Below are 26,958 nucleotides of genomic sequence, written 5' to 3'. Positions count from 1 at the left end.
ATTCATTCATTTCTATGCATATTCATTGCTGTGCATTCAGCTTGTCTATGAAACAAGTCCTTATCGACACAACCTACATCCTCAGTTCCTTTTTTTTTTTTTTTTTTTGCCTCCATAACAGTGCTAGGCCTGGACTGGTGACTCAAGATTTCTGGGCTTACAAACATGAGGGCCCAGTGGCTGCAGAGTAAGATAATCCAGGGGGCATTTGATAAAGAATGTACAATGACATGACCAGCACAGCCTCACCTCCCATTATCAAGATCGCCCACATGAAGAAGAGGGCTGGGAAGGTTCCAGGGTGTACAGTGGTACTGGTGGAATCACAAGAGCTCACATGTGTCCCAAGGAGACCAGAGGGTCTCCCAAGGCCCAGTTGCCTGAGCCTAAACAAGTCATCTCTTGAACCACAGACTTGTGCAATCTTCTCATTGCCTCATAGGGAGGTAGTATTAACCCTTCAATGACAGTATAATGAAATGTAAGAGCTCACATTTATTGTGCACTTAACTATATACCACTATTATGATAAACACTATCCAAGGTATGACAATTAAGTTCACAAGCTCATCCTAGAAAAAGTGCTACACGCCTCATTGCTGAATATCACTACGGTCACCTTCAAAGTCCTCCCCTTGGGAAGCTATGCACCGACACCAATGCCTAGTCCACCCTTCAAAGCAATTTTGGAACTCTTTTTCCAAAATGGCCATCAGAGCTGTCATTGTACTACCCTTGATGTCCTGAATGTCATCAAAATGTCTTCCTTTCAGTATTTCAATTATCTTCAGGTAAAGAAAGAAGTCACTGGGAGCAGATCAGGTGAGTAGGGAGGGTGTTCCAATACAGTTATTTGTTTACTGGCTAAAAACTCCCTCATAGACAGTGCCTTGTGAGCTGGTGCATTGTCATGATGCAAGAGCCATGAATTATTGGCAAAAAGTTCTAACTATTGGCAAGTTGTCTAACTTTTTCACACAGCCTTTTCAGCACTTCCAAATAGTAAACTTGGTGAACTGTTTGTCCAGTTGGTACAAGTTCATAATGAATAATTCCTCTGATATCAAAAAAGGTTAGCAACAATCTATCGAAGGACACTTTGGTTGTTTCCATGTGTTGGCCACCGTAAATAAAGCTGCAATGAACACAGGAGCACATATATCTTTACGGATAAATGTTTTCAGATTTTTTGGGTAGATACCTAGGAGAGGGACTGCTGGGTCATATGGTAATTCTATACATGATTGGATAAAGAAGATGTGGTATATATACATAATTCTGCCATAAGAAAAGATGAAATAATGCCATTAGTGACAACATGGATGGATCTTGAGATTATTGTGCTAAATAAAATAAGTCAGGTAGAAAAAGTCGAGAACCATATGATTTCACTCATATGTGGGACATAAAACTGAAAACAACAAAGGAACAAGACAAACAAATGAAGAAACAAAAACTCATAAACACAGACAATAGTTTAGTGGTTACCCGAAGGTATGGGGGCGGGGGTGGTAAATGAGGGTAAAGGGGATCAAATATATGGTGATGGAAAGAGAACTGACTCTGGGTGGCGAACACACAATGTGATACATAGATAATGTATTATAGAATTGTACACCTGAAACCTGTATAATTTTACTAACAATTGTCCCCCCAATAAATTTTAACTTTTTTAAAAAAATGGTTAGCAACATTGTTGCAACAAGTTCGAGAACGTAATTGTCAGACCTCATACATATATTACCTCAATTAACCTTCACAATAACCCTACAAGGGAAATACCATTTTACAGATGAGAAAACTAAGGTACACAGAGATTAAGTAATTTACCTTTAGTCACAGTCATTGAGTGACAAAACTGGGATTGAACCCAGACAATCAGAGTCCATATTTAGCCATTATCCATGCAGCTGCTTAATTGATATTCAAATCCCTGATCCATTTTACCTAGAGAGGAGAAGGGGGTCCCTATCAGTAAGGAATCTACATTCTGTAACACATTCTTATTCACCTCATATAACCTCCACTCCTGGCAATGATTTACAGACAGTAAGGAGGAATGTGTTTTCTTTTTCATAACAGCATCAATAGTTTAGAGCTAAAATTTACAGGCTCTGTCTTGTCCAATCTCCCTAACAATGGGATGATGATGGTGGTGGTTAGGTCGATAAATGGATTTAACACTAGGATTTTTCTAGAATCACTGCACTAAAGAAAAAATTAAATTAACTAAAAGTAGAGATTAAAAAAATACTATTCTTTCTGCTTACCTTAAATTCAGTCTTCACCTAACAAGAAAACAGATTATAAAAAAAGAAAAAGGAAAATTCTTGACCTCGGCAGGAAAAAAAGGGGATGGGAGATCGCTGTTAGGGTATCAAGTGATTAAAATAAAATATGGAAATACAAAGAAAAAGTCACATTTTAGTGGAAGAAATACATCAAATTCTTGGTGAAATAATGAGTTAAGAGAAAATAAATAAAGTAAATGATTTGCCTGACCTGTACGTAAAATTCATTCTCCTGTCCTATGATATGAATGAAAAGAAATTGGAAATTGGGCTGAAATAAACATGCGAGAATGAGCATTGAGCAGTGACGAAGAGTGCAAACACTGAAGTCCAACAGGCCAACAGGAGAATCCTTGCTCCATCGCTCACCAGCTATGTGACTCTGAGTACATTTCTTAAACTCCCTATGCCAACTTCCCCATCCATAAAATGGGGAAAAGAATAGTAGCCACCTTGCAGTGTTAAGGAGAACTGAACAAGATAATCCACGTAACGAACTCAGGAAAATGGCTGGCACCTAGTGAGCACGCAATGAATGTCGGCTATTATTAAAACTCCAGCAATCGGTTTTATTATTGCTTTAGGGGCCACTTGAGAGAAACCGAGCTCCTCTATCTTTTTATAAATTGTTTAAACTATATTTCATTAACTTCATTGAAAGAATTGATACTTTACCTCTAATGCATGATGGTCTTTCCCCACAGTGTTAAAGGCCTTTCCCTAATGATTACCTGCATTTATGAATAACTATAAACCCAAGTTCCTATGGGTGCTTCTTCCTACTTATGCCCATACAGTTAAACAGAGATAACATTTAGAAAAAATATAAAAAGGTGTGTTTCTCCTTGTCTTGAAAGTTAGCTGGATACCAGCCCAATGTTTATAAATGGCTTTTCTTTAATAAAAAAAAGTCAGGCAAACCGAAGTTAATATAAAGTATATTCCCCATCTGATTCTCACCAGTTTTATCCCCTTTTAGCTTCTAAAGAGTAACAACTCAATAATTCAAAATAATAAAGGCAAGCATCTCACGGGTACGATGGATGCAAGTGATTCACAAAGAATATCTCTAAGAAAAAAATGTGGTATCAGTGATTTTCACCAAACCCCCAAAGATAAAGGAGGGCTTAAAGTTTTGGTGATTAGGACAATTTTGGATGAATGTTTGCTGTTTGAAGTATTAGAACTAGAATTCTACCATCATAAATGTCATAGAAACAGGGGATCTGCATATTATATATTATACACAGTAGGCTCAACAAAACAGACAATAACATTTTATTAAATTATAAAAATAGTGATTCAGTAACAGAAATTGAGTATTAAATACATATTTTATAATTCACAAACATGTGGCCCTTAAAATGGAGGCCATCCAAGTGACATAAAAGTCAAGAAAATTGTCAGAGTTGCTGCAGAGTCAGAAATCATCACAGATAACATCAAAGTGAATATTTTGAATTTGGGTTCAGATTATTCTCCCCAAACAGATTATCAACTGCATAACTGCTGTTTTTTAAGATCTTTCAATAGTGTCAGTCTGTGACACTTCTGTCAGTTTCCCCTCCGTTTAGTGGAGATCATATTATCTGCCTTGGCTGGCTTGAGAATTGTTATGAGAAAAATAAGATACCATACGAAAAACTGAAAGTGCAAGATAAATGAGAGGTAGCATTATTATTATTACCACTCTATTTTACTGTTATTATTACTAAAACAATAGCTATGATTAACAAAACTGATATTAAATCTTTCAGTTAATCTGCATTAAGAGGATATTTTTTAAAAGCATCCTTTTTATAACTATGTGACAGTGTGGATACGGCAATGATTTAGCCAAATAAGGTAAGACTCCCACTTCTCAGATCAATAATGGGAGTCAGTATAATTTGGTATTTTGAGTGGAGCATCCAAACATGACTGCAAAACAGAGTAACAGGAATATGAACCAAGATGAAGTGATTTTCCCAAGAGCAAGCAATATCAGGAATAAAATGCTCATGTCCCAAGAATTTCTCTCCCAACAGAAAGCAAGCTGGGCATGATCACTTACTGGGAAACCTGCAGCCGTTTTCATGAGCACCTCCCTATACATCCCAGGGTGTGAAGGTGTCAGCTTGGGCTCAGGGAAAAGAAAATCCCGTGTGTTTTCTTCATAGTAGGCCAACTCTACCCACACTAGAAAGGAAGAAGAAAAGGCATAAGTAGATTTACATACTGAAATGATGTACCTACATCCCTGAGTTTAACAAAATAAAAGCTTAGACAGGTGATGGCATAAATGACACACAGATAAACACACACATGTTGATTGCAGTACCTGTTATTCAAGAGACAGATGACTTCTACAAGCTTTTATCTCATGCATAATTTTTGAAAGCCTTCCCAAATCATAAAAGAAAAGAAACACTATCGAAACACTGTACAAAGCAGAACAAAGAGGAAAATCTCTTTCCATCCATTCACCCACTCATCTGTCAATCCATCCATCCATCCATCCATCCATCCATCCATCCATCCATCCATCCATCCATCCCTTCTTTCCTTCAACACATGTTTTCTAAGGACATACCGTGGGCCAGGTCCTAAGGATAGAACAGGAACAAGGCAGACAGTGCCCTGTTCACACAAAGGTCACAGTGAAGACTGGGGATCAGTGTGTTCTGTAATGTAGGGATGTCAGTGTCCCAATGGCCCAGAGAATGGGAGCCAAAGGTGCTAAAGTGTCCTGCAATGCTCAAGTCACTCCTACACAACTTTCTAACACCCTCCCAGACAGTCTTCCAGCGAGAAACCATTTTATAACTATCTGAGCCTGCAATCTAACTGTTACATATAAACACAAAGCACTTTTTTGCACAATTTTAAAATACACTAAATTTTCACGAACATGGGTACCACGTTAATTGAGGGAAAAATGTACTTTGCTTTGTTTGGATCTTTACTGAGACCCTTTGGGCATTTTGAAAATCATGTCATATCTAAATACTTCATTATGCTCAACAATTACATATTGATATCATATTCCTTTTATTTCTCCTTTATATTACAGTTGAATAACTGTGATTTGTGTAAGTTGGTTCTATTAACTACGATGAATATTTTTTCAGTATGGTAAAAAGTATGCTACAAAATACTCATTACTAAAAGAAGATCTTGGCCTAACAGGATTGAGAATCACTGAGCTAAAGCATGGAGAAGCTGCCATCTATCTGAGACCTCATTCTCTGCATGGCAGTTGCTACCCAAGTGGTTTGGACTGAGCATGTCCCTGTACAGAATACCGGTCCCTGTACAGAGCACCGCCAAAAAAGTAACGTAGTGGATGAGGTTAACTTTACTGTTTGGTGGCTGCCATTTTATTTGTGAGAAGAATTCTGATGAGGGTATATTTTTGGTACATCATACATCAACTGGAGAGAATAACTGACCTGATATCATGTAATATAATGGATTAATTTCTTCCTACTTAATCCACCTACTATGAATGTTTGAGTTCTAATAATGATAAAAGTGTAAAAAGAATGTATTCCATATTTTTCATCATAATATCATTTCTTTCTACTCTTCCCCTCTCAGACATTCTCTAGACACAGTAAACTAATGATGTATCATTCTCTCCTCTGCTGTGTACATCCTCAGCTTAGGCTATTCCTTCCCAAATGTCCTCTTCCTTCCCATCCTGTTGAGATCTTATTAATCTTTCAAGTTTCACCTTAAAATGTCTTATAGTATATCCAAGATAATAGGTCCAAAATAGAACTTTTGATTTCTTCCCCACAAGTAACCTCTCCCCTACATGCCCATCAGAGACACCAGTACCAGTTGCCCAAGCCAAAAATCTAGGATTTATCTTTGATTCTATTCTTTCACTCCTTACCTCAATCCATTAGCAAGTCCTCTTGACTCTATCTCCAGAATAAATCTAAAAACTCCCCTCCTCTCCATCTTTACAGCTACCACCCTGCTCTCAGCCAACACCACCTCGCTCTTGGACTGCTACTATAACCTCCTAGGTGGTCACCCTGCTTCCATTCTTCCCACACTCAAATCTAGTCTCCACACACTGTGATGCTATAAATACAATAGATTGTGCCTTTCACCTGCTCTCTATGATGGGCATGACCTCCCCGCTTTTGTTGGCCGAGAGACTTCCTCCATTCAGAGGTCTCAGAAGTGCAGCCTGAAAATGGAACTGATATGACAACTTCCTCACCCATTACTAGCAGCAAAATACAACTTTCTACTAAACCCTACAATACAGTGGTTAAGAACTCAGGTTCCAGGTTCAGACATCAGACTGAGCTGGGTTTAAATCCCTTCTTCACCAATTTACCAGCTATGTGACTTGGAGCAAATTACGGAAATGCCTTAACTTCAGCTTCCTCTTGAGGAAAATGTAAAACTCATAATAGTACCTGCCCCTTAGGACTCTTGTGAGGACAGATGACAAACCCATGTGAAGTGCACAGCACAGTACCTGACACGACCTGCCATTACCATGATTGCTCCATGATACCAGCCCAGCAGTGGTCCCAGAACTACTCTGGTCTCTATGAATATCATGTGTTTTCAATCCTTTGTTCCTTGTGGGAACAAACCCCTTTGCACACTGAGATTTCCCTTTTTCTTTTCATATGTTTTCAGCCAGTTCCCTTTTTCTTTTCATATGTTTTTAGCCAGTTCATCTATCCAAAAATGATACCCACCAAATTACTATTCCTGTATTTAGGAAGAATTTAAGATGCAAATAAGAGCTCAGAGAACTGAAGGCAGGCTCATCCACCCTCTTAGGAATCACAGGGAGAAAAAGAGATAAACAGTGTAAGAAAAATAGAAAGCTGTGAAACTTCTCAATTCTGTCTCTCTGGTTTGGTCATTTTCTAGAGATCCAAAGAGCCACCCCATCTGAGAAGGTCACACACCAAAGGGATGTTACAAGAGCCTAGGTTCTAACTAATAAACAAACATATACACAGACTGAGCAATTCTCATAAGCCAAGTGAAATGTCTGAAAGAACTCCGTGTTCTTAATAGGCTAATGCACACACGGGGACATCACTAATGCCATTAATGAACAATTCCTCCTCCCCAAAGGAAACAAATGAGCCAACAGACAATAATTTTAATAACAATATTAGTTCGAGAAATAACTAACATTACAGAGCATATCGGAATTGACAGCTTGCTTCCCAATATAGAGTCTCATCTGACTCCCTCTTTGCCAACAAGGAAACTGAGGCTCTAAGAGTTGAAGACATTTGTCATGATGCCACACAGCAAAGTAGGAATTCAAAGCCAGATCATCTGAGGCAGAAGTTTTCCTTGCTGATGTCTCGTAAACATCACAACGAACTATAAAATCAAGCTCTGATTCAGGGAATGGGTGCCTACTAAAATAGCATTTTTACAGCTGGACTGAATATACACGGCATGCACGAAAGTAGAGGTTTGTATTTAAGAGGTCAGTAAAAAGAAAACATCAAGCTCACTGTCAACCAGGATTATGCTGCCCCCCTGTGTCCATTTGCTTTTTCCCATCTTTGTTAACTGAAAAATCTGAGGAATCTATTGCTTCTAAACCAAATAATTGGACGCCTTCATTCTTTAGCAGTGAAGCTGCTTCTGAGGTGTTTATATCATTAATTTAACTGTCATAACATGTCTTTTGACTATAATAATGGTGTTTAAAAGCGATGTGAAAAATATGAAACAATAAATATACATACAGCAAAATGAAAAGGTAACAATTCAGCCAGTAAAGAACTGGCCCCTGAGAATCTAAATGTGTCCCATGTGATCACACAGTGCAGTCCACATGAGACTTTAAGGAAATTGCTTTTACTTAATTATCTAGTATCAGGACTAACAAATTAGGAGGGTTCACCACTGCCACTCTGAGAGTGGTGCCAACTGTGCGATACCAGGAAATGGCACATAAACATATGTGGGGCACATACACCCTTAATAAACATATGTTGGGCAAATTAATAAATCAATCTATAAAGCATCTGAAACTGAGTGAAATGGTTATTTTGAGCAATTCAAATTTAATTACAATCTGAAACTGAAGGACTGTAGACAAAAGGAAAGCAAGTATACAATCAAGCCTCCATTTTGTATCTGATTAACTTTTGAGTTATAACCAGGACCATAGCATTGGCAGCTTCAATATTCTCAGGACCATAGTACACCCAGCTTCAATATTCTCTAATCACCAGTCAAGATGGCAGAGGAGGTAAATGCTGTGCTTATAACCTCTTATGACCACATCAAAATTACAACTAAACTACAGAACAACTACCATTGAGAAGCACCTGAAGTCTAGCTGAACTGAAGTCCTACAACTAAGATCATACAGAAGAAGCCAGCTCAAGGCTGGTAGGAGGGGTAGAGATGCAGAACAAGCTGATTCCACACTCCTGTGTGACCATTAAAAATCAGGAGAGATAGCTTGGCTGTGGACATCCCCCCAGGAGGAGTCAGAATTCCCAGCCCCACACCAGGCTCTCTAATCCAGGGTTCCAGTGATGAAGAGAAGTCCCCATAACTTCTGGCTGTAAAAACCAGCCGTTTGTCTCTGGGTGAGACAGAGAGAGGCTAGAGTCCCAGGCATTCCTCTTGAAGGGCCCACACATGGACTTACTCGCTAACAGAGTCACTCACTCTGAGATTCAGCACTGGGAAAGCAGCTCCAAAGGTGCCAAGGACTTACAGGGAGGAACTGAATTGTCTGGCTCCTAGACGAGGGCTGGAGGGGTGGCTTTCTCCCAGACAGAAGTGCTGGCAGAAGCCATTGTTTCTATATTGAGCCCTCCACACTTCGGCAGGCAGACTTAGGCAGCCCTCCACGTATGCAGACTTAGGCAGGCACCATATCTGAGTCTCCATCAACCTGGCTAACACCATTCACCCTGCCCTGGTGATTCTGAGACTCCAATCCACCCAACTTGCAGGCCCACCAAAGCCCCTTCCAGTGGCTTTTCCATACAAATGGCCCATCATCGCTCATGCTGTGGACTTTCCCAAAGTCTTTCACAATTCCTAAAAAGCAGCACCTGGCCTCTGTATAACTCGTACCTCTTACTAAGCACCCTCAAGCATGGCACTAGCAGCAACCAGCCTCAGTTTGCAGCTTAGCCTCTCCCAGGCACCTGCAAGGCCAGCCTGCAAGGGGAAACCATCTATAGGTTACTTTGCGACTCATACCAAGTGGCCTCAGGCAGGGGCAAAGGCAGTAGGTGACCTTGGTCTACAACAGAGCCCCTCCTGAGAGGCCCAAGAACCAACACAGCTGGTGGCCACTTTCAGACCACACCAGAGCACCACCCAACAATCGCCACCAAAGACACACCCAAAGGGCAGACTGGGTAGGCACTAGAGTCCTGCTAAAACAAATCCTGCTCTGTAGGGTCAGCCTCTGCTCATCAGCTCCTCCATTGTAGTTACTGCCAGTCTTCAAAATCAATCAGCCTGCTAGTCAATCTCTCCCACTGACATGCAAACAGCAACCAAGGCTTGACTTCAGTAGGAGGGCACATGCAACTCACACACGGGATACACCTGAAGCATCAGGGAGACTGCACCACTGGGCCCCAATGGACACTTACCAAATAATGCCACTCTATTAATACCAGGAGACACAGCAGCTCTACCTAATACATAGAAACAAATACAGGTAAGCAGGCAAAATGAAGAGATAAATAAACATAGTCCAAATCAAAGAACAGAACAAAGCTCCAGAAAAAGAAATAAAGAAAATGGAGACAAGCAATCTATCAGATTTAGAGTTTCAAACACTGCTTATAAGGATGTTCAATGATCTCAGAGAGAACTTCAACAAAGAGACAGGAAACATAAAAAAGAACCAGTCAGAAATGAATACTATAACTGAAATAAACAATACCTTAAAGGGAATCAATAGTATATTAGATGAAGCAGAGAATCGAATCAGCGATTTGGAAGATAAGGTAGCAGAAAACACCCAAACAGAACAACAAAAAGAAAAGAATTAAAAAAAAAAAAAAACACAGAAAGAAGAAAGAAAAGAATTCAAAAAATTTAGGATAGTTTAAGATACCTCTGGGACAACATCAAGCATACTAACATTTGCATTATAGGGGTACCAGAAGGAGAAGAGAGAGAGCAAAGAATTGAAAACCTATTTGAAGAAATAGTGACAGAAAACTTCCCTAACCTGGCGAAGGAAATAGACACACAAGCCCAGAAAGTGCAGTCCCAAACAAGGTGAACCCATACAGGCACACACCAAGATACATCATAGTTAAAATGCCAAAGATTAAAGATAGACAGAGAATCTCAAAAGCAGCAAGAGAAAAGCAGTTAGCTACCTGCAAAGGAGCTCTCATAAGACTGGTCAGCTGATTTCTCACCAGAAAATTTGCAGGCCACAAGATATTGGCAGAAAATATTCAAAGTGATGAAAGGTGAGGACCTACAACCAAGAATACTCTACCAGCAAAGCTATCATTTAGAATAAAAAAAAAAAAAAACATAAAGACCTTCCCAAACAAGGAAAAGCTAAAGGAGTTAATCAACACCAGACCAGTATTACAAGAAATATTACACGGAATTCTTTAAGATAAAGGGGGGAAAAGATAAAAAATATGAGTAATATTTGGCAATAACTATGTATCTATTAACAATTACTTTCAATGTAAGTTGATTAAATGTTCCAATCAAAAGACAGGGTAGCTGAATGAATAAGAAAACCAGATCCTTACATATGCTGCCTACAAGAGACTCACTTCAGATCTAAAGACACACACAGTAAAGAGATGAAAGTAAAGGGATGGAAAAAGATATTTCATGAAAATGAAAACAAAACAAAAAAAACACAAAACTGAAGTAGCAATACTTATACCAGACAAAACAGACTTTAAAACAAAGGCCATAACAAGAGACAAAGAAGGACCTAGTAATCCCACTTCAGGGTATTTATCTGAAGAAACCCAAAATGCTACTTTGAAGGGACATACGTACATTGCAGCATTGTTTACAATAGCCAAGATGTGGAGGCAGCCTGGATGTCCGTCAACAGATGAATGAATAAAGAGGAGGTGGTACATATATACAATGGAATATTCCTCGGCCATGGAAGGGAATGGGTTCTTGCCATCTGTGGCAGCGTGGATAGATCTGGAGGGTATTGTGCTGAGTGGAGTGTGTCAGAGAGAGACAGATGCAATGTGACTTTGCTTATATGTAAAATCTAAAGAACAAAATAAATGAACAAACAAAACAGAAACAAACTCATACACAGAACATTTTGATGGTTGCCAGATGGGAGGGGGATTGGGGATGGGTGAAAAAGGAGATGGGATTAAGAAGTACAACTTGGTTATTACAAAGTAGTCATGGGGATGTAGGGTAGAGCATAAGGAATATAATCAATAATATTGTAATAACTATATGGAGTCAGATGGGTACTAGATTTATTGGGGTGATAGATGATAGGGGGTTGGGGTAGCAGGGTGAAAAAGTAAAGGCATTAAGAGCATAAATTTGGAGTTACAAAACAGTCATGGGGATGTACAGTAAAGCACAGGGAATATAGTCAATAATACTGTGATAGCATGGTATGGAGTCAGATGGTTGCTGGATTTATGGTGATCACTTCTTTAGGTATATAAATGTTGAATAACTATGGTGTACACCTGAAATTAACATAATATTGTATGTTAGCTATAGTTTAATAAAAATTTTAAAAATAGAAAAAAACAATCACTGTTAATATTTGAACACTGAGAAGATATGGAATCAAAAGAGCTCTGCTGTAAAGGAATAGATTTATAAAAAGAAATGGTGCCAAACAGTCTTGATAGGGTTTTCAATAGAATTAAAAACTCAGTGGGGCTGCCGGACAGCTCAGTTGGTTAGAGCATGAGCGCTGAACAATAGGGTTGCTGGGTTCGAGTCCCACATGGGCCAGTGAGCTGCGCCCTCAACTAGAGTGAAGAGAATGAGCTGCAGCTGAGCTGCCAGACAGGTGACTGGATGGCTCAGTTGGTTAGAGCGTGAGCTCTCAACAACAAGGTTGCCAGTTCAATTCCCGCATGGGATGGTGGGCTACACCCCCTGCAACTAAAGATTGAAAACAACGACTGGACTTGGAGCTAAGCTTCACCCTCCACAACTAAATTGAAGGACAACCACTTGGAGCTGATGGGCCCTGGAGAAACACACTGTTCCTCAATATTCCCCAATTAAAAAAAAAAAAAAAAAAACCTTAGTGAGCACAATGAGTGTACCTTAACACATATTTACATTTTTGTAATGCACTTAATACAGTATCACAATAAATCTTATTTCCCTAAAAACAAAACAAAAAAATTAATCATCGTAGTTTAAAACTATTCTTGATACTTTCTCACAGGTGGATTTCTGATCATGTGAAAAACATATGGCAGTCTAAGATACAATAAGTTCTAAAAAGCAAATTGCAGAATATGTATATTCAACCAAAACATAATACTAAATATACATATATTAAATACTAGATATATTTAGTATATACATATGTGTGCACATATGTGTGTATGTACATATATATGTATGTATTTTAGGGTTGGTTGAATACACTAAATACATTATATATACCAAATATATCTTAAAAGGTCTAAAAAGATACTCAACAAATTATTAATACTAATTATGTCAGGGGTTGTTGATGAATGTGTTTTGGGCTTATTTTATAAAATTTTGTGTTAATTAAAAATTTTATAGTGAGAATATTTAGGTATTGGGTAATAATTTTAATTCATGTAAAATTAAATACAACCAAAATGGGCTTGCTTCCATTTTACTAGCATACTAAAATATAACTTGCCCATTAGCAGTAATTTATGTTTAAACATAAAATTGGGTCAAATAAGGAAAGAAAAAAAACTTACGGGAAAAAAGCCTCAATGCCCTGATTTTAGCCTGTCACTTTTAGGCTCAAAAAAATTCAGTAAGAATGTCTGGAAAGCAGGTAGGAGACATCTCTGATCTTCCCTCTGTTATGCCTACTTAAGAAAGTAATGACATACACAAGAGTGTCTGTCCCTAGATCCAAGGACAATGGGGTTCTTACCTGTTTTCAGAGCCTGTTTCTGCCAATGCATCGAGAGACAGAAGAAAGAACATAGGTCCTGGGTCCACTCCACTGGGGCCTTGTCATGCTCCAGGGACAGCCACAGTGGACTGGGCTATGATACTCATACAAGCCTCTACAGCCACCGCTGCTTTAGCTGAGACATCTGCCAGGCTCACTATCCCTCTCCTATGCTTTCTTAAGAAAAAGAAAAGTTCACACAATAAAATATCAAAATAGGAGACATATGTCTCAATCATAACTGATGGGAAACATTGGTAAAAATATCCAGAATTATACCAAAATGCAATGTTAACATCCAGACATTACTCCACATGCAATCAAAGGACACTGACAGTCATATGATACAGAAGAAAAGGAAGAAAACAAATCATAACGTGGGAAAATGGAAAAATGTAAGAATTTAAAGTGGTCACAACTGATATCGAAAAAGAAAGGGCCATAAAGAATGTAAGATATATTTTTTAAAAATTATTACACATTTTGTAAACAAATGAATCCAAATAATTATCCAGCATCTAACTACAATATGCAGAACGGACAGGCTATACACTGCTGGATGCAGCCAAAGTAGTGGAAACCTGGTGTGGATCAGTTTACTCCCAGGTTACAAGACACAGTTCAATCTTATACTTTTATTATGTGAAACCGTACCAAGAAGAAAAAATAATTTTATAAAGATTTGAGACAAAGAAAGTCTATGCTCAACAATATCAATTTAAGGATACTTATAACACTATGGAAAAATACATAGCTATTGAAAATGACAAAGAAATTCTACTCCAGGACCCTCCGGAGCTGACTGTGCGGTGGAGACCTCTGAAGTTGACTGCTACCAGGAAGTGAGCACCTAATCTTTGAACTTAATTGAACAAATCAGTTATTAAACAAGAATGGGAAAATCCATTAACATTACCCACAGAAACATGGATTCCAACATCATCCAGAATGAATTCACCTGCTTTATATGCAAGACTTATTGCATAGACCCTGTCACCACAGGCTGTGGGCTGGCTTTTGTTTGCCTTGTTTCTGTATCTCCTGGGAGGAAGCCCCACATGCTCCTAGCTGCCCTGCATGCAGAGAAACATCACCTCAAATGAACTTTAAAACCAACACTGTTTTGAAGCCATGGACAGTCCTTGCCAGGCGGGCAAGACACCACCACCTACCGAACTGTGCAGAACAGACATGTGAGGTACACGTGCAGACAAAGAACTTCTTCTGTGAGGTTATCAAGGGCCTGCTCTGTGTGCTCTACCGTAAGTCTAAGGAGCACGTGGCTCACAGGCTTTGCTCCACTGACTGGGTCACTGAGGAATACTGGCAAAGGCTCCTGGAGCAAGTGACGTGAATGTGGAAAAAGACACAAGAATAATCAAAGAAATCTAAACAGAGAGACCAGCAAAATCAAAATGTGGGAGGATAATGTGACTCTATGGAAGACAATGATTCGTACTGAATATCAAAAGGTGAATCTACTGTTCTACATAGAAGAGAAATGTTATTTAGAGAGATTAGAAAAGGAAAGCAAAGAGATTTTTCAACAACTGAAGGAAGTAAAGACAGAATGTGTCTAAAGGAGACACACCTAAGAGGAGTATATGAGGAACTCATGGAAATGTGCCGTAAGCCAGACACGGAACTGCTCCAGCATTTTGAAAACCTATGGAAAAGGAGAGAGTCAGTGCAGCTGCACATGCCGCAACCTGTGGCCCCGCATGAAGCTCAGTTCGTGGCCCTTTGCTGGACGGATAGACAAGCTCAGCCGACTCCGAGGGCAGATTTCCTTGGATCATGAAAGAGTCACTGGTCACATCCCCCTCTTTGAAGACCTGAGGAGTCTGCTCTTTAGTCTTGATCCTCCTGATGTGGCCAAGACCCCAACAAGACATTTTCTTGCCTGGGAAGACCAGACATTCCTCTCTGGCCAACATTACCGAGAGGCGGATGTGGCGAGCTGTTGCAACCGCGTCACTGGATTTTGTAATGAAGGAGGGATGACGTGGTACTTGGCGCGGGGGGAATGTTTCTACTTTTGTGTGTCCAAGAGGACAATTGGTGCAGTCTCTTTACCTCCTCCCCATTGTTACCTCACTGTGTAGAGTGGCCTGTAGGCCACGTGGGGGTGTTCCTGGATTCTGAAAGTGGTGTCATGAGCTTTGTGACTGAGGCCGATAGTTCCCTCATTTGTAGTTTGCTCTCATATTCCTTCTCTTCTCCTCTCAGACTTTTTCTTTACTCTGGACACCCACAGTAAGGGACAGGTCAGGAACCTGACCCACCACACATGTCAGGAATACCAATACCCAAGATAGCTAACTTAGTGCCTTCCTTATTTTCTTTAACTTCATCTTTCTTGATGAAAGAGATTGACTGTTTTTTAAAGGGTTGATAATGTTAAGGGTACAAATTTGTTTCACTTTTCTTTAAATAAAAATAATCTCACTGAGGGGGGAAAAAGAAAAGAAAATGACAAAGAAGTAACAATGTAGAGTGAAAAACAAAAACCCAAAATATTATATACATACTGTTTATAGACCCATAAAAACATAAGTAAATTAATGAAATTCTTTATAGCTATTAAAAATAATGATGTGCCATTTGTGACAACATGGATGGACCTTGAGATTATTATGCTAAGCAAAATAGGGCAGGTAGAAAAAGTCAAGAACCATATTATTTCACTGATGTGTGGGATATAAAACTGAAAACAACAAAGGAACAAGACAAACAAATAAACAAAAACTCATAGACACAGACAATAGTTTAGTGGTCACCAAAGGATAAGGGGGCAGGGAGGTGGTAGATGAGGGTAAAAGGGATCCAAAATATGGTGATGGAAGAACTGACTCTGAGTGAACATACAACGTGATATATAGATGATGTATTACAGAATTGCACACCTGAAACCTATTGGTAAACCTAATGGTAACTTTACTAACCATTGTCAACCCAATAAACTTTAATTAAAAAAAAATAATGATGATGCGGAAATGTGCTTTTAGAAATGACAACAGTGACCTAGAATGGGGGAAGCTAATAGTAGAAGAAAATGTATGTGATACTATTTATATAAAAATTCTATATCTATGTGTTCTTCTAGCCACAGGAAAATATCAAGAAACATGTTCACCAAAATATAAATAAAGGTTCTCTCATCATTTGGGGATGCTTTTTACAACAAGGTAAAACTGTGAAGATATTTTCATTTATGGAAGGGAGAAGACAAAAATGTATAATAGCAAAGATGAGAAGAGAATTAGAAATGTTTCTGAGTTTTAGATACATTCTCTCTCTGTCTCTCTCTTACACACACACACACACACACACACACACACACACACCTCTTAAAAATCAGACCCAGCCGGACAACCAGCTCTAATGCATCTTTTGGAGCAAAAATTAATATAAGACTCGGTCTTATTTTACTATAATATAAGGCGAGGTCTTATATAATACAATACAATACAATACAATATAATAATATAATATAATATAATATATAAGACCGGGTCTTATATTAATTTTTGCTCCAAAAGACACATTAGAGCTGATTGTCCGGCTAGGTCTTATTTTCGGAGAAATAGAGTACTATAAAGCAAAAGCACCACAGAACAGTTTCCTCTTAAAAATCCATAATTCTAGCACAGGGGTCACAAAAGTTTTCTGTAAAGGGCCAGATAGTAAACATTTTAGGCTTTGAGTATGGTCACAACTACTCAACTCTGTCAATGAGGCATGAAAGCAACGATGCCTCATTGAACATGACTATGTTCCAATAAAACTTTATGGAGAATAAAATTTGAATTTCATATAATTTTCACATCACTAAATATCCACTTTAAAAAATTTTTTTCCAACTACTGAAAAACATATGAACTGAAGACAGTTTGGCAATTCCTTAAAAACTTAAACACAGAGTTACCCAACAGTTCCACTCCTAGGTATATACACAAGAGAACTGAAAACATATATTCATCTAGCAACTTGCACATGAATGTTGATAGCAATATTATTCATAATATCCAAAAGGCAGGAGCAACCCCATGTCCATCAACTGATGAATGGATTAGCAAATGGTGGTATATCCATATAAATGAATATCATTCAGCCATAGAAAGGAATGAAGTAGTGATACATGCTATAACATGGATGAACCTCGAAACATACTAAGTGAAAGAAGCCAGACATAAAAGGTCACATATTGTCTGATTGCATTTATATTAAATATCCAGAAGAGGCAAATCAATAGAAACAGAAAGTAGATTAGTGGTGGCCAGGGTCTGTGGGGAAGACGGAATGAGGAGGGACTGCTAATGGGGTCTCTTTCCAGGTAATAAAAATGTTCTGGAATTAGATAGTGGTCATAGTTGCACAGCTTTCTGAACATACTAAAATAACAGAATTGTACACTTGAAAATGGTTAATTTTGGGATGAAATATATGTGATGGAAAGAGAACTGACTCTGGGTGGTGAACACACAATGTGATATATATAGATGATATATTATAGAATTGTACACCTGAAATCTATGTAACTTTACCACAATTGTCACCTCATAAACTTTAATTTAAAAAAAAAGAAAATGGTGAATTTTATAGTATATGAATTAAATCTCAATTTTTTAAAGTGTAGAGATTTAGCTCATGAGCCATACAAAAACAGTGCAACTGGATTTGGCCTGGAGGCCAAAGTTTGCCAACTCTGTTCTAGCATCTAACAGACAATATGGCTTTGGGTTTTACACACACACCCCACAAATGAGAACATAGTCAAAGGCAAAAATTTGAAAGAAGCTGAGTCGGCACTGAAAAAATTATATGATAATTAGATAAAGTTATAAAAAATGGAAAGTCAAAGAACCACCAAACCCATAAAGTTCCTCTTCTAAAAGTGGACAAAATTAACAGACTAGTGGGAGAAAAAAAGGGAGTTTATATAAAGCACAACTTTTAAATGACAGTTTTCATTCTGTCGTGCCAAAATCCTTTTAGATTCAAAGTAAGCTAATTTATAAATGCATTTAGTGGCACTTTACCTGGAGATACTAGCTGTATTAATTCCAACCTGGTTAGGAAGCCTAAAAAAGAAAACATGAGATTATAACACTTTAGAAAATTGCCAGAGTTTTCCATTAATTGCTAAGTTTGAAACTGCTATAACATCCCCATTTCCATTATTAATAATAAGTGCCATACCAACAATGACTCAGGTATTTCTACACCCAGTAAATGGAGGGCATGGTGCAATTGTGCTATAAAAGTAGCATTTCATCCCCTGAAAAATACTGACAAAACCAATGCAATATTTTCTCTCTTAAAACTATCATCATGAATCACTTAGATAACAATAAACTTTTCATTTAAAAAACTTGAAACACAGTTGCTATCCATTAACCTATAAAAGTTTCTCTTGCTTAAAATAGTATCATATGGCTATGTGAGACATAAAATTAACATTTTTTTATATTTCCTGAGTTCAAAACATATTTAGAAATAGTGAGCCCATGTATAATGTCTACAAAGACAAGAATAAAATTTAAATCTTAAAAGTAATTTAAAACATAAATGTGTAACAATAAAAAAAAAATCAAAGATAATTCCCACAAAATGCTAAAAGTGAAAACATCTAAAATTAGACAGTAGTGGTGATTATAGTTAATAATACTGTATTATATATAGCTGACCCTTGAACAACATAGGTTTGAATTGCATGGGTCTACTTATACATGGATTTTTTTCAATAAATACAGTCAGCCCATGGTATCTAAGGGTTCTGCATCCACAGATTCAACCAACCATGGATGAAAAACAGTATTTTCACATTCCCAGTTGTGATTTCCCAACCATAAGCACAGATCGAAAATACCATTTTCTACCCACACTTGGTTGTGTCCTCTGATGCAAAGGGAAAACTCTAGAGTCAAAAGTTATCCCAGATTTTTGACTCTGTGGGGGGATTGATGCCCCAAACCCAGTGTTATTCAAGGGTCAATTGTACTTGAAAGTTGCTAAGACAATACATCTTAAATGTTCTCACCACAAAAAGAAATGATAATCATGTGATGTGATGGAGGTATTAGCTAACATCTATGGTGGTAATCATTTTACAATATACGAGTATAAGTGTATCAAATCAACACATTGTACACATTAAACTCACACAATGTTATATGTCAATTATATCTCAAAAAACTAGAAAAATACATAATAAAAGTAAAATCCTTCCTTTGTAGACTTATGAAAATAACATATAAATGCCGAGGACAGAATTTTAAATACCAAGAAACTTAAAAGCTAAGACAGCCTATAATTTAGGTTTTCCAAGAGGGAGGAAGAAATTTATCCTTGCCAATCATCACCCCAATAGTAATGTTAAACAATTTGTTTCAGACTCTAAATTCCTTACATTCAATTAATTCCCACCACATACCATGTTCACAGATTAGAAGACTTAATATTGTTAAGATGGCAATACTCCCCAAGTTGATTGACAGGTTCAATGCAACCCCCAACAACATCCTGGCTTCTTTGCAGAAACTGACAAGCTGGTCCTAAATTCATATGGAAAACCAAGGGAACCCACCCAGCAAAAGTGGTCTCGAAAAAGAACTAAGTTGGAGAACTCACCCTTCCTGATTTCATAATTTACTACAAAGCTACAATAATCAAGATTGTGTGGTATTGTCATGATAGATATATGGATCAATGCAATAGAATTGAGAGCCCAAAAATAAACCCTCACATTTATAGGCAATTGATTTTCAACAGAGGTGCCAAGACTATTCAATGGGGGAAAAATACTCTTACCTTCAAATGATGTTGAGATGACTGGATATCCAGATGCAAAAGAATGAAGCTAGACCTCTACCTCATGCCATTTACAAAATCAACTCAATGTGTATCATAGACTTAAATGTAAGACCTAAAACTATAAAACTCTTACAAGAAAACACAGACATAAACCTTGTGACTCGAATTAGGCAATGGTTTCTTAATTATAACATTAAAAGCACAAGTAACAAAAGAAAAACAAATAAAATAGAATTCATCAAAATTAAAAACTTTTGTATTCTAAAGAACAACATCGAAAAAGTAAAAAGATAATTCAAAGAACGGGAGAAAATATTTGTCAATCATACATCTGATATGGGACTTGTATGTATAATATATAAAGAACTTACAACTCAATAATAAAAAGACACCCAATTAAAATATAGGCAAAATAAAAAATAAAATAAAATATAGGCAAAAGCTGAATAGACATTTCTCCAAATAAGATATACAAATTGCCAATAACCAAATGAAAAAAAAAGTTCCATATCACTACTATCAGCGAAGTACAAATCAAAACCACAATGAGATACCACTTCATGCCCATAAGGATGGCTACCAATCAAAAGGTCAGATAACACTTGTCAGATAATAACAAGTGTTAGCCAGAACACGGAGAAATGGAACCATCATATATTGCTGGTGGAATGTAAAATAATGCAGCTATTTTGGTAAACAGTCTGGGAGATCCTGAAAAGATTAAAAAGAGTTAACCATATGACCCAGCAATTCCACTTCTAGGTATTATACCCAAGAAAATGAAAACATATGTCCACAAAAGAACTTGTACATAAATATTCATAGCAACATTATTCATCATAGCCCCAAAGTGAAAACAATCCAAATGTCCATCAACTGATGAATGGATAAATGATATATGATATATCCATACAATGGAACATTATTTGACCATAAAAAGAAATTAAATAGTGACACATGCCACAGCAAGGATGCACCTTGAAAACATTTTGCTAAGTGAAAGAAGCCAATCACAAAGGACCACATATTACATAATTCCATTTGTATGAAATATCCAGAATAAGCAAATCTAGGGACAGGAAGACTAGTGGTTGCCTAGGGATGGGATGGAGGAGGAAGAATGGTATAGTGTTTCTTTCTGTGGAGATGAAAACGTTCTAAAATTGATTATGGTGATAGTTACACAAGTCTGAATATACAAAAACCATTTAATTGTAAAATATAAACAAACAGAATGGTATCATCCAGTATATCCCATCTATATCTAGAAAAGGGTTTGCAATTGAAACAAAAACATGATTCAAATTTTACAGATTCTCTGAAATATAATCATGGATCAAACATGGAAGTATCACAACTTAGAAAATATAATAAAAGAATTTTATATCTGTGAATTACATACACACAATAATCTCTCTCTCTTTCTTGAAGAGTACCTACTTTCTAAAATGTCTGCTACAACTCCAGGATCGATTGCATTTTCAAATAACTGCAGAAAAAAATGGGGAAAGCAAATTTTCAAAGTTTTATTAATATATATGTATAGAAACTGCAGATTATATTCTTCCAAATAATTAACACATATCAAATCCAACCATATGTCTCAGGATTCAACAGCAATACCTTTAACAGGTATGTGGGTAAAAATTTAATAAATGACTATAGAATAAATGAATGAGGATTAACAAAACAATACCAAGTGCAAGGAAAAATCTGAGTTCAATCTACCACATCCTCAAAACGTCATCAACTTGACCTGGCCCTACAGTTTGTTGCTAAAAGTACATCTGGCATCAACCTCAAAAAGTTTTGAGTACCTAGAAAAACAATCTGCGTACGACAAATACTCATAAAATGTTGTTAACTGAATGAATGACTTCTCTTGCCAAGGAATTGGTTGTCCTAAAGAGGAGCATAAATAAAAATTCTATCTACGAGGTCAGACAATTAAGTTCACGAACTCATCCTTTAAAAAGTGCTACATACCTCATTGCAGAATATCACTACGATCACCTTCGAAGTACTCCCCTTGGGAAGCTATGCACAGATGACAGAGCCTACTCCACCCTTCAAAGCAATTTTGGAACTCTTTTTCTGGAATGGCCATCAGAGCAGTCGGCTTATTACCCTTGATGTCCTGAATGTCATCAAAATGTCTTCCTTTCAATATTCCCTTTATCTTCTGGTAAAGAAAGAAGTCATTGGGGGCCAGATCAGGTGAGTAGGGAGGATGTTCCAATACAGTTATTTGTTTACTGGCTAAAAACTCCCTCACAGACAGTGCCGTGTGAGCTGGTGCATTGTCGTGATGCAAGAGCCATGAATTGTTGGCGAGAAGTTAAGGTTGTCTAACTTTTTCATGCAGCCTTTTCAGCACTTCCAAATAGTAAACCTCGTTAACTGCTTGTCCAGTTAGTACAAATTCATAATGAATAATCCCTCTGATATCAAAAAAGGTTAGCAACAGTACTGCAACAAGTTCGCAAACTTAATTGTCCGACCTCATATGCGAAACACAAAAGAAAAGCTAAGTGCTAGTAGCTATACTTCCACAGAATTCAAAAATAACTAGAGAGAGAGACTCATAAGTTTTAACTGTATCAGGAAGCACAAGAAATACATTGTGATACCTATATAACCATTGTCAAATCTGCAAATTTTGTCCTTGAGATAAAAAGGGCCTGGAATAGGACTGAAATAAAATACTACATCCTTCTTCCTGAATTCTAGAACTCTGTAAAAAACAAAAAAATTTCAGCAGAGTTTGATTTCAGGCATTAAAGTTCTGATTTAAATGGTGTTTAAACTTAAGAATGGTTAAAATCTGCTCTTGACCCAAAGCCAGGTCTATTTTAACTACAAAAATGGAGACTGTTCCCTGTAATTTCTGTCTTACTGACTCGAATGTATCAAACAAATGTGGGTGATTTTTTTTCCCCTAAACTATTTCAGTAATTGCATCCCTTCACTTCATCCACGTTTGAGGATTTTCTCAAGTATGATTTTGGGGAGTAAGTGACCAGCATGAACTGTTAAAACACAATGGCTCATACATTCTTCACGAGTGATTTCTTATTTACCTAAATGCTTTAGATCATTCAATTCTGAATTACACAGAAGGTCCAAGGGGAAAATGTTTTTCACTATTTGCTGCAAGTATTTGCAGCTAGAGAATGGAACAGATACAACAAAGCTGGAGCCAACTGGAAGAAAGTTGGAATGTGAACTCAAACAGCTCACACAAGAAGGCAATTTTCAAAATTTAAAATAAAGCATATAATTTCACTAGAGTATAAAATGAAAAATGGTCCATGACATGTTTGATTAATAATCTCAAATGCAAAGCTTTGCAACAGAGCAGTAGTGGCATCTAGAATGTGACTGAGGTTCGCTGTCCTGTTCTACAAGCCAAGGAGTTTGGACCAGATGACCTCCAAGGTCACTTACAGATTTATCATTCTGTGCTTCTATGATTTTGTATACTTGGGCTTCTTATAAAAATATATATTTTTAATTTTCTACAGAGCAAATTTAAAATTGACGAAACTAATAAGGAAATTCTTAGGGGGAAAATAGACTGGATTTTTTACCAACCTCTTTTTACCACTACCAACATCTAAATGGTAGAAGCAGTCTCCTTTGGATTCTGACTGTATGTTCCATTTATTCCTCTCGTTTCTTTTCCAACAAGCTTGGTAGACTTTAGCTAAGTTAACAAACTGTGATTTATAAAAATATTACATGCAGCTCTAGCCCCCTAGAAAATCAATCCTACTTCCTCTCCCATTTTCAGGTGGAAACATTTTCTGGGCACAACTATCCACACCTTTAAAAATGATAGGTGTTACTGGGGAGACTTCCCATACTCATCCCCTCCCCAAAAGAACCACCTCAGCGATATTGTCTGGGGCAAAGTCATCACTTATCAAGGTTCAAAGAATCAGACTGATTCCATCTCCAAATTCCAAAACAAAAACTTCAAAAGAATTGTCAGTAATTGGGTAGTAATGAAATTAATATTCTAAAGTGGGAAGAAGGATGGTAATGTTTTGACTATTTATATCATGATCATATTCATTGGAATGAAATCTAGTTTTAGTACTGTAGCTAAATAAACCAGGTATAACAAAGAAAACTCAGTAAATCTGCAGAGCCTTATTTTGTTACAGGATTTAACTAATTTGGTTATAGTTTTTCATGATTTTTCGGAGTCTAAGATAATTTGTTTCTAAGGTCTGCTAGTTTGATAATCCCTGTCATAAATGTAATGCAGCTGCCTCTAACACCTCCAAGAACATTCAGAAAATGCTCTCCCTGCTCCAGTTAAGAAACCACCATGGGAGTTCCCAGAATAGAAAACATCAGACCAAGGTATTTAGCACTAGGTTGACAGAACTTGGCTCAGACCTGGGCTACAAAAGCAAGTCCTCTAAATATGGTTTTGAACTGTGCTGAGGTACCTTCAAGTAATTGTTTTAAAGGAAACTTACAAAATAACTCTATTAAAATTGTGCTCATTATAAGAACCATTAAATCTTCACACAGCAAAATTTAAATTTCTCTACTTAGCAGTGAAAAAGTCAAGATCACCTTTTCAAATCTCATTCTCTGCTGAATCATAATAGGGAACACTGAGGGAAAGCAGTCTGTCTCCTGGTACTGATTCAGGAGGTAAACTCCGAGGTACACATCTTGCTTGTCTGGAAGGAACACCCCTGGGCAAGAAATCTTAAAAACAAGGTTGAAAGAGAGAGAGAGAAATTTGTTTTGTTTTCTAAATGGGGCTCTATTTTCCCTATTGGTTAATAGACAATGTCAAATTTCCCCCCCTCACCTGTACCTCCCCAAACACCCTCCCTTCTCCTTCTTCCACTAATTGGAAATCCAATTTCATCCCACATCTCCGCCAGGTGTCACAATCGTCCTCTCGCGGTTTCCTCTCCCCGCCCCTCCAGGATGGCAGTGCGGAAGCGGAAGAGGCTGCAGGACCGGGGAGCCTGTGTTGAAGCCGACCGGGTCCTGGGGTCCGGGCCGCCCGCCGCAATGCCGAGCCCCCGGAGGAACGTCGAGGGACGCCCCCTGGGAACCTCCGCTTCGAGCAGCAGCAGCAGCCCCGGCAGCCCAGCCCATGGCGGCGGCGGCGGCGGCAGCAGGTTTGAGTTCCAGTCCCTGCTCAGCAGCCGCGCGCCGGGCGCGGATCCCTCCTGCGCCCGGCTCCGCGCGTCTGAGAGCCCCGTGCACCGCCGCGGCTCCTTCCCCCTGACGGGAGCGGGCCCCTCGCAGGCGCCACCGGCCCCGCTGCCCGAGGAGGACCGCATGGACCTGAACCCGTCCTTCTTGGGCATCGCCCTGCGCTCCCTGCTGGCCATCGACCTGTGGCTGTCCAAGAAGCTGGGGGTGTGCGCGGGGGAGAGTTCGTCCTGGGGCAGCGTGCGGCCACTTATGAAGCTGCTGGAGATCTCCGGACATGGCATCCCCTGGCTGCTGGGCACCCTCTACTGCCTGTCCAGGAGCGACAGCTGGGCCGTACGCGAGGTGCTGATGAACCTGCTCTTCGCCCTGCTGTTGGACCTGCTGCTGGTGGCCCTGCTCAAGGGGCTGGTCCGCAGGCGCCGCCCGGCACACAACCAGATGGACATGTTTGTCACCCTCTCGGTGGACAAGTACTCCTTCCCCTCAGGCCATGCCACCAGGGCCGCCCTGGTGTCGCGGTTTATCTTGAACCACCTGGTGCTGGCCATTCCACTACGGGTGCTGGTGGTCCTGTGGGCCTTCATCTTGGGCCTCTCCAGGGTCATGCTGGGGCGGCACAATGTCACCGACGTGGCATTTGGCTTTTTTCAGGGCTACATGCAGTACAGCATCGTGGACTATTGCTGGCTTTCACCGTACAATGCTCCAGTCCTCTTTGTACTGTGGAACCAACAATAACACCATCTCATTCATTATGGCACCAGGAGATCTGAAGGTGTCCACGTGCGATCATGCCAACATAAACCAGCAGCCATCACGCTTGTCCCTCTTAGGACATTTCAGGCTTCCTTTGGGATTTCAGGGGTCCTGCCATCTTGATGGGTTGCTAGGCTGGAGTACATGCTGGCCATTACTGATCACAGCCATATTACAGAAAGCAAAAATCCCTCTATTGCATATTTACTCAACAACTGTTTATATCTCCAGGACAACTGCAAAGAAATCAAGCTGGGGTGATTATAATGTTGTTGTTTTTTTAAAAGTTGAAATCAGTAAAATTGTATTTTGTAGTAATCCTGTAAGTCAACATATCACTTGTAAATTGAACTTTGAAAAAGAAGCATAATCTTCATTCTGTAAATATACATGCAGATAAGCCACGTACTAATCCTAGTTCTTTTTCTAAGGTAGACTTTAAACAGTTATTTAAGAGTTTAAGGCATAGGTTTTTCTAATTTACCCTGTTGATCTGTTGCCACAGATGGGGAAATTTCCTCTTATAACTGATTTTCTTGGTAAGCTTTTTTAGTTTATTATCTCTTCCATCTTTGCAGACTGGGTAGTGAGAAGAGAGGTTGTAGTACATGTCTTTCCTACTACCTCCTCAAAAGATCTTTAAATTTACATTTATTTCCCACTACTCTCTAATATTGTCTTTTAGCATTCAGAGAACAAGCCAAGAACTTCAAGAAGAAACATTTAAAGATGGGCATATCTATAATCCGCATAGAAAAGATTGGACTACATGGCCTCATGCTTAAT

At 38.5% G+C, this 26,958-nt stretch overlaps 1 protein-coding gene across 4 annotated transcripts in view; it reads right to left on the bottom strand.

Annotated features, from left to right (window-relative positions):
* Window positions 1-26,958, bottom strand: part of SPATA6L (spermatogenesis associated 6 like) — a 59,524-nt gene that overhangs the window by 23,518 nt on the left and 9,048 nt on the right. For 2 of the 4 annotated variants that reach the window (XM_081067166.1, XM_081067167.1), the window contains exons 4-7: window positions 24,814-24,951; window positions 21,664-21,712; window positions 18,450-18,491; window positions 4,345-4,469 (exon numbers count right to left, since the gene is read on the bottom strand). In XM_081067166.1, the coding sequence (XP_080923292.1) occupies window positions 4,345-4,469; window positions 18,450-18,491; window positions 21,664-21,712; window positions 24,814-24,951 (354 nt within the window). Of the gene's footprint in view, window positions 1-4,344; window positions 4,470-18,449; window positions 18,492-20,220; window positions 20,325-21,663; window positions 21,713-24,813; window positions 24,952-25,433; window positions 25,830-26,958 lie in introns of those variants that run through there. The other 2 variants (XM_081067169.1, XM_081067168.1) reach the window with 2 other exon arrangements.

The sequence above is a fragment of the Rhinolophus hipposideros genome, assembly GCF_964194185.1.
Source record: "Rhinolophus hipposideros genome assembly, chromosome: 11".
Taxonomy (NCBI): Eukaryota; Metazoa; Chordata; class Mammalia; order Chiroptera; family Rhinolophidae; genus Rhinolophus; species Rhinolophus hipposideros.
This window is presented reverse-complemented; position numbering and strand designations above follow the sequence as displayed.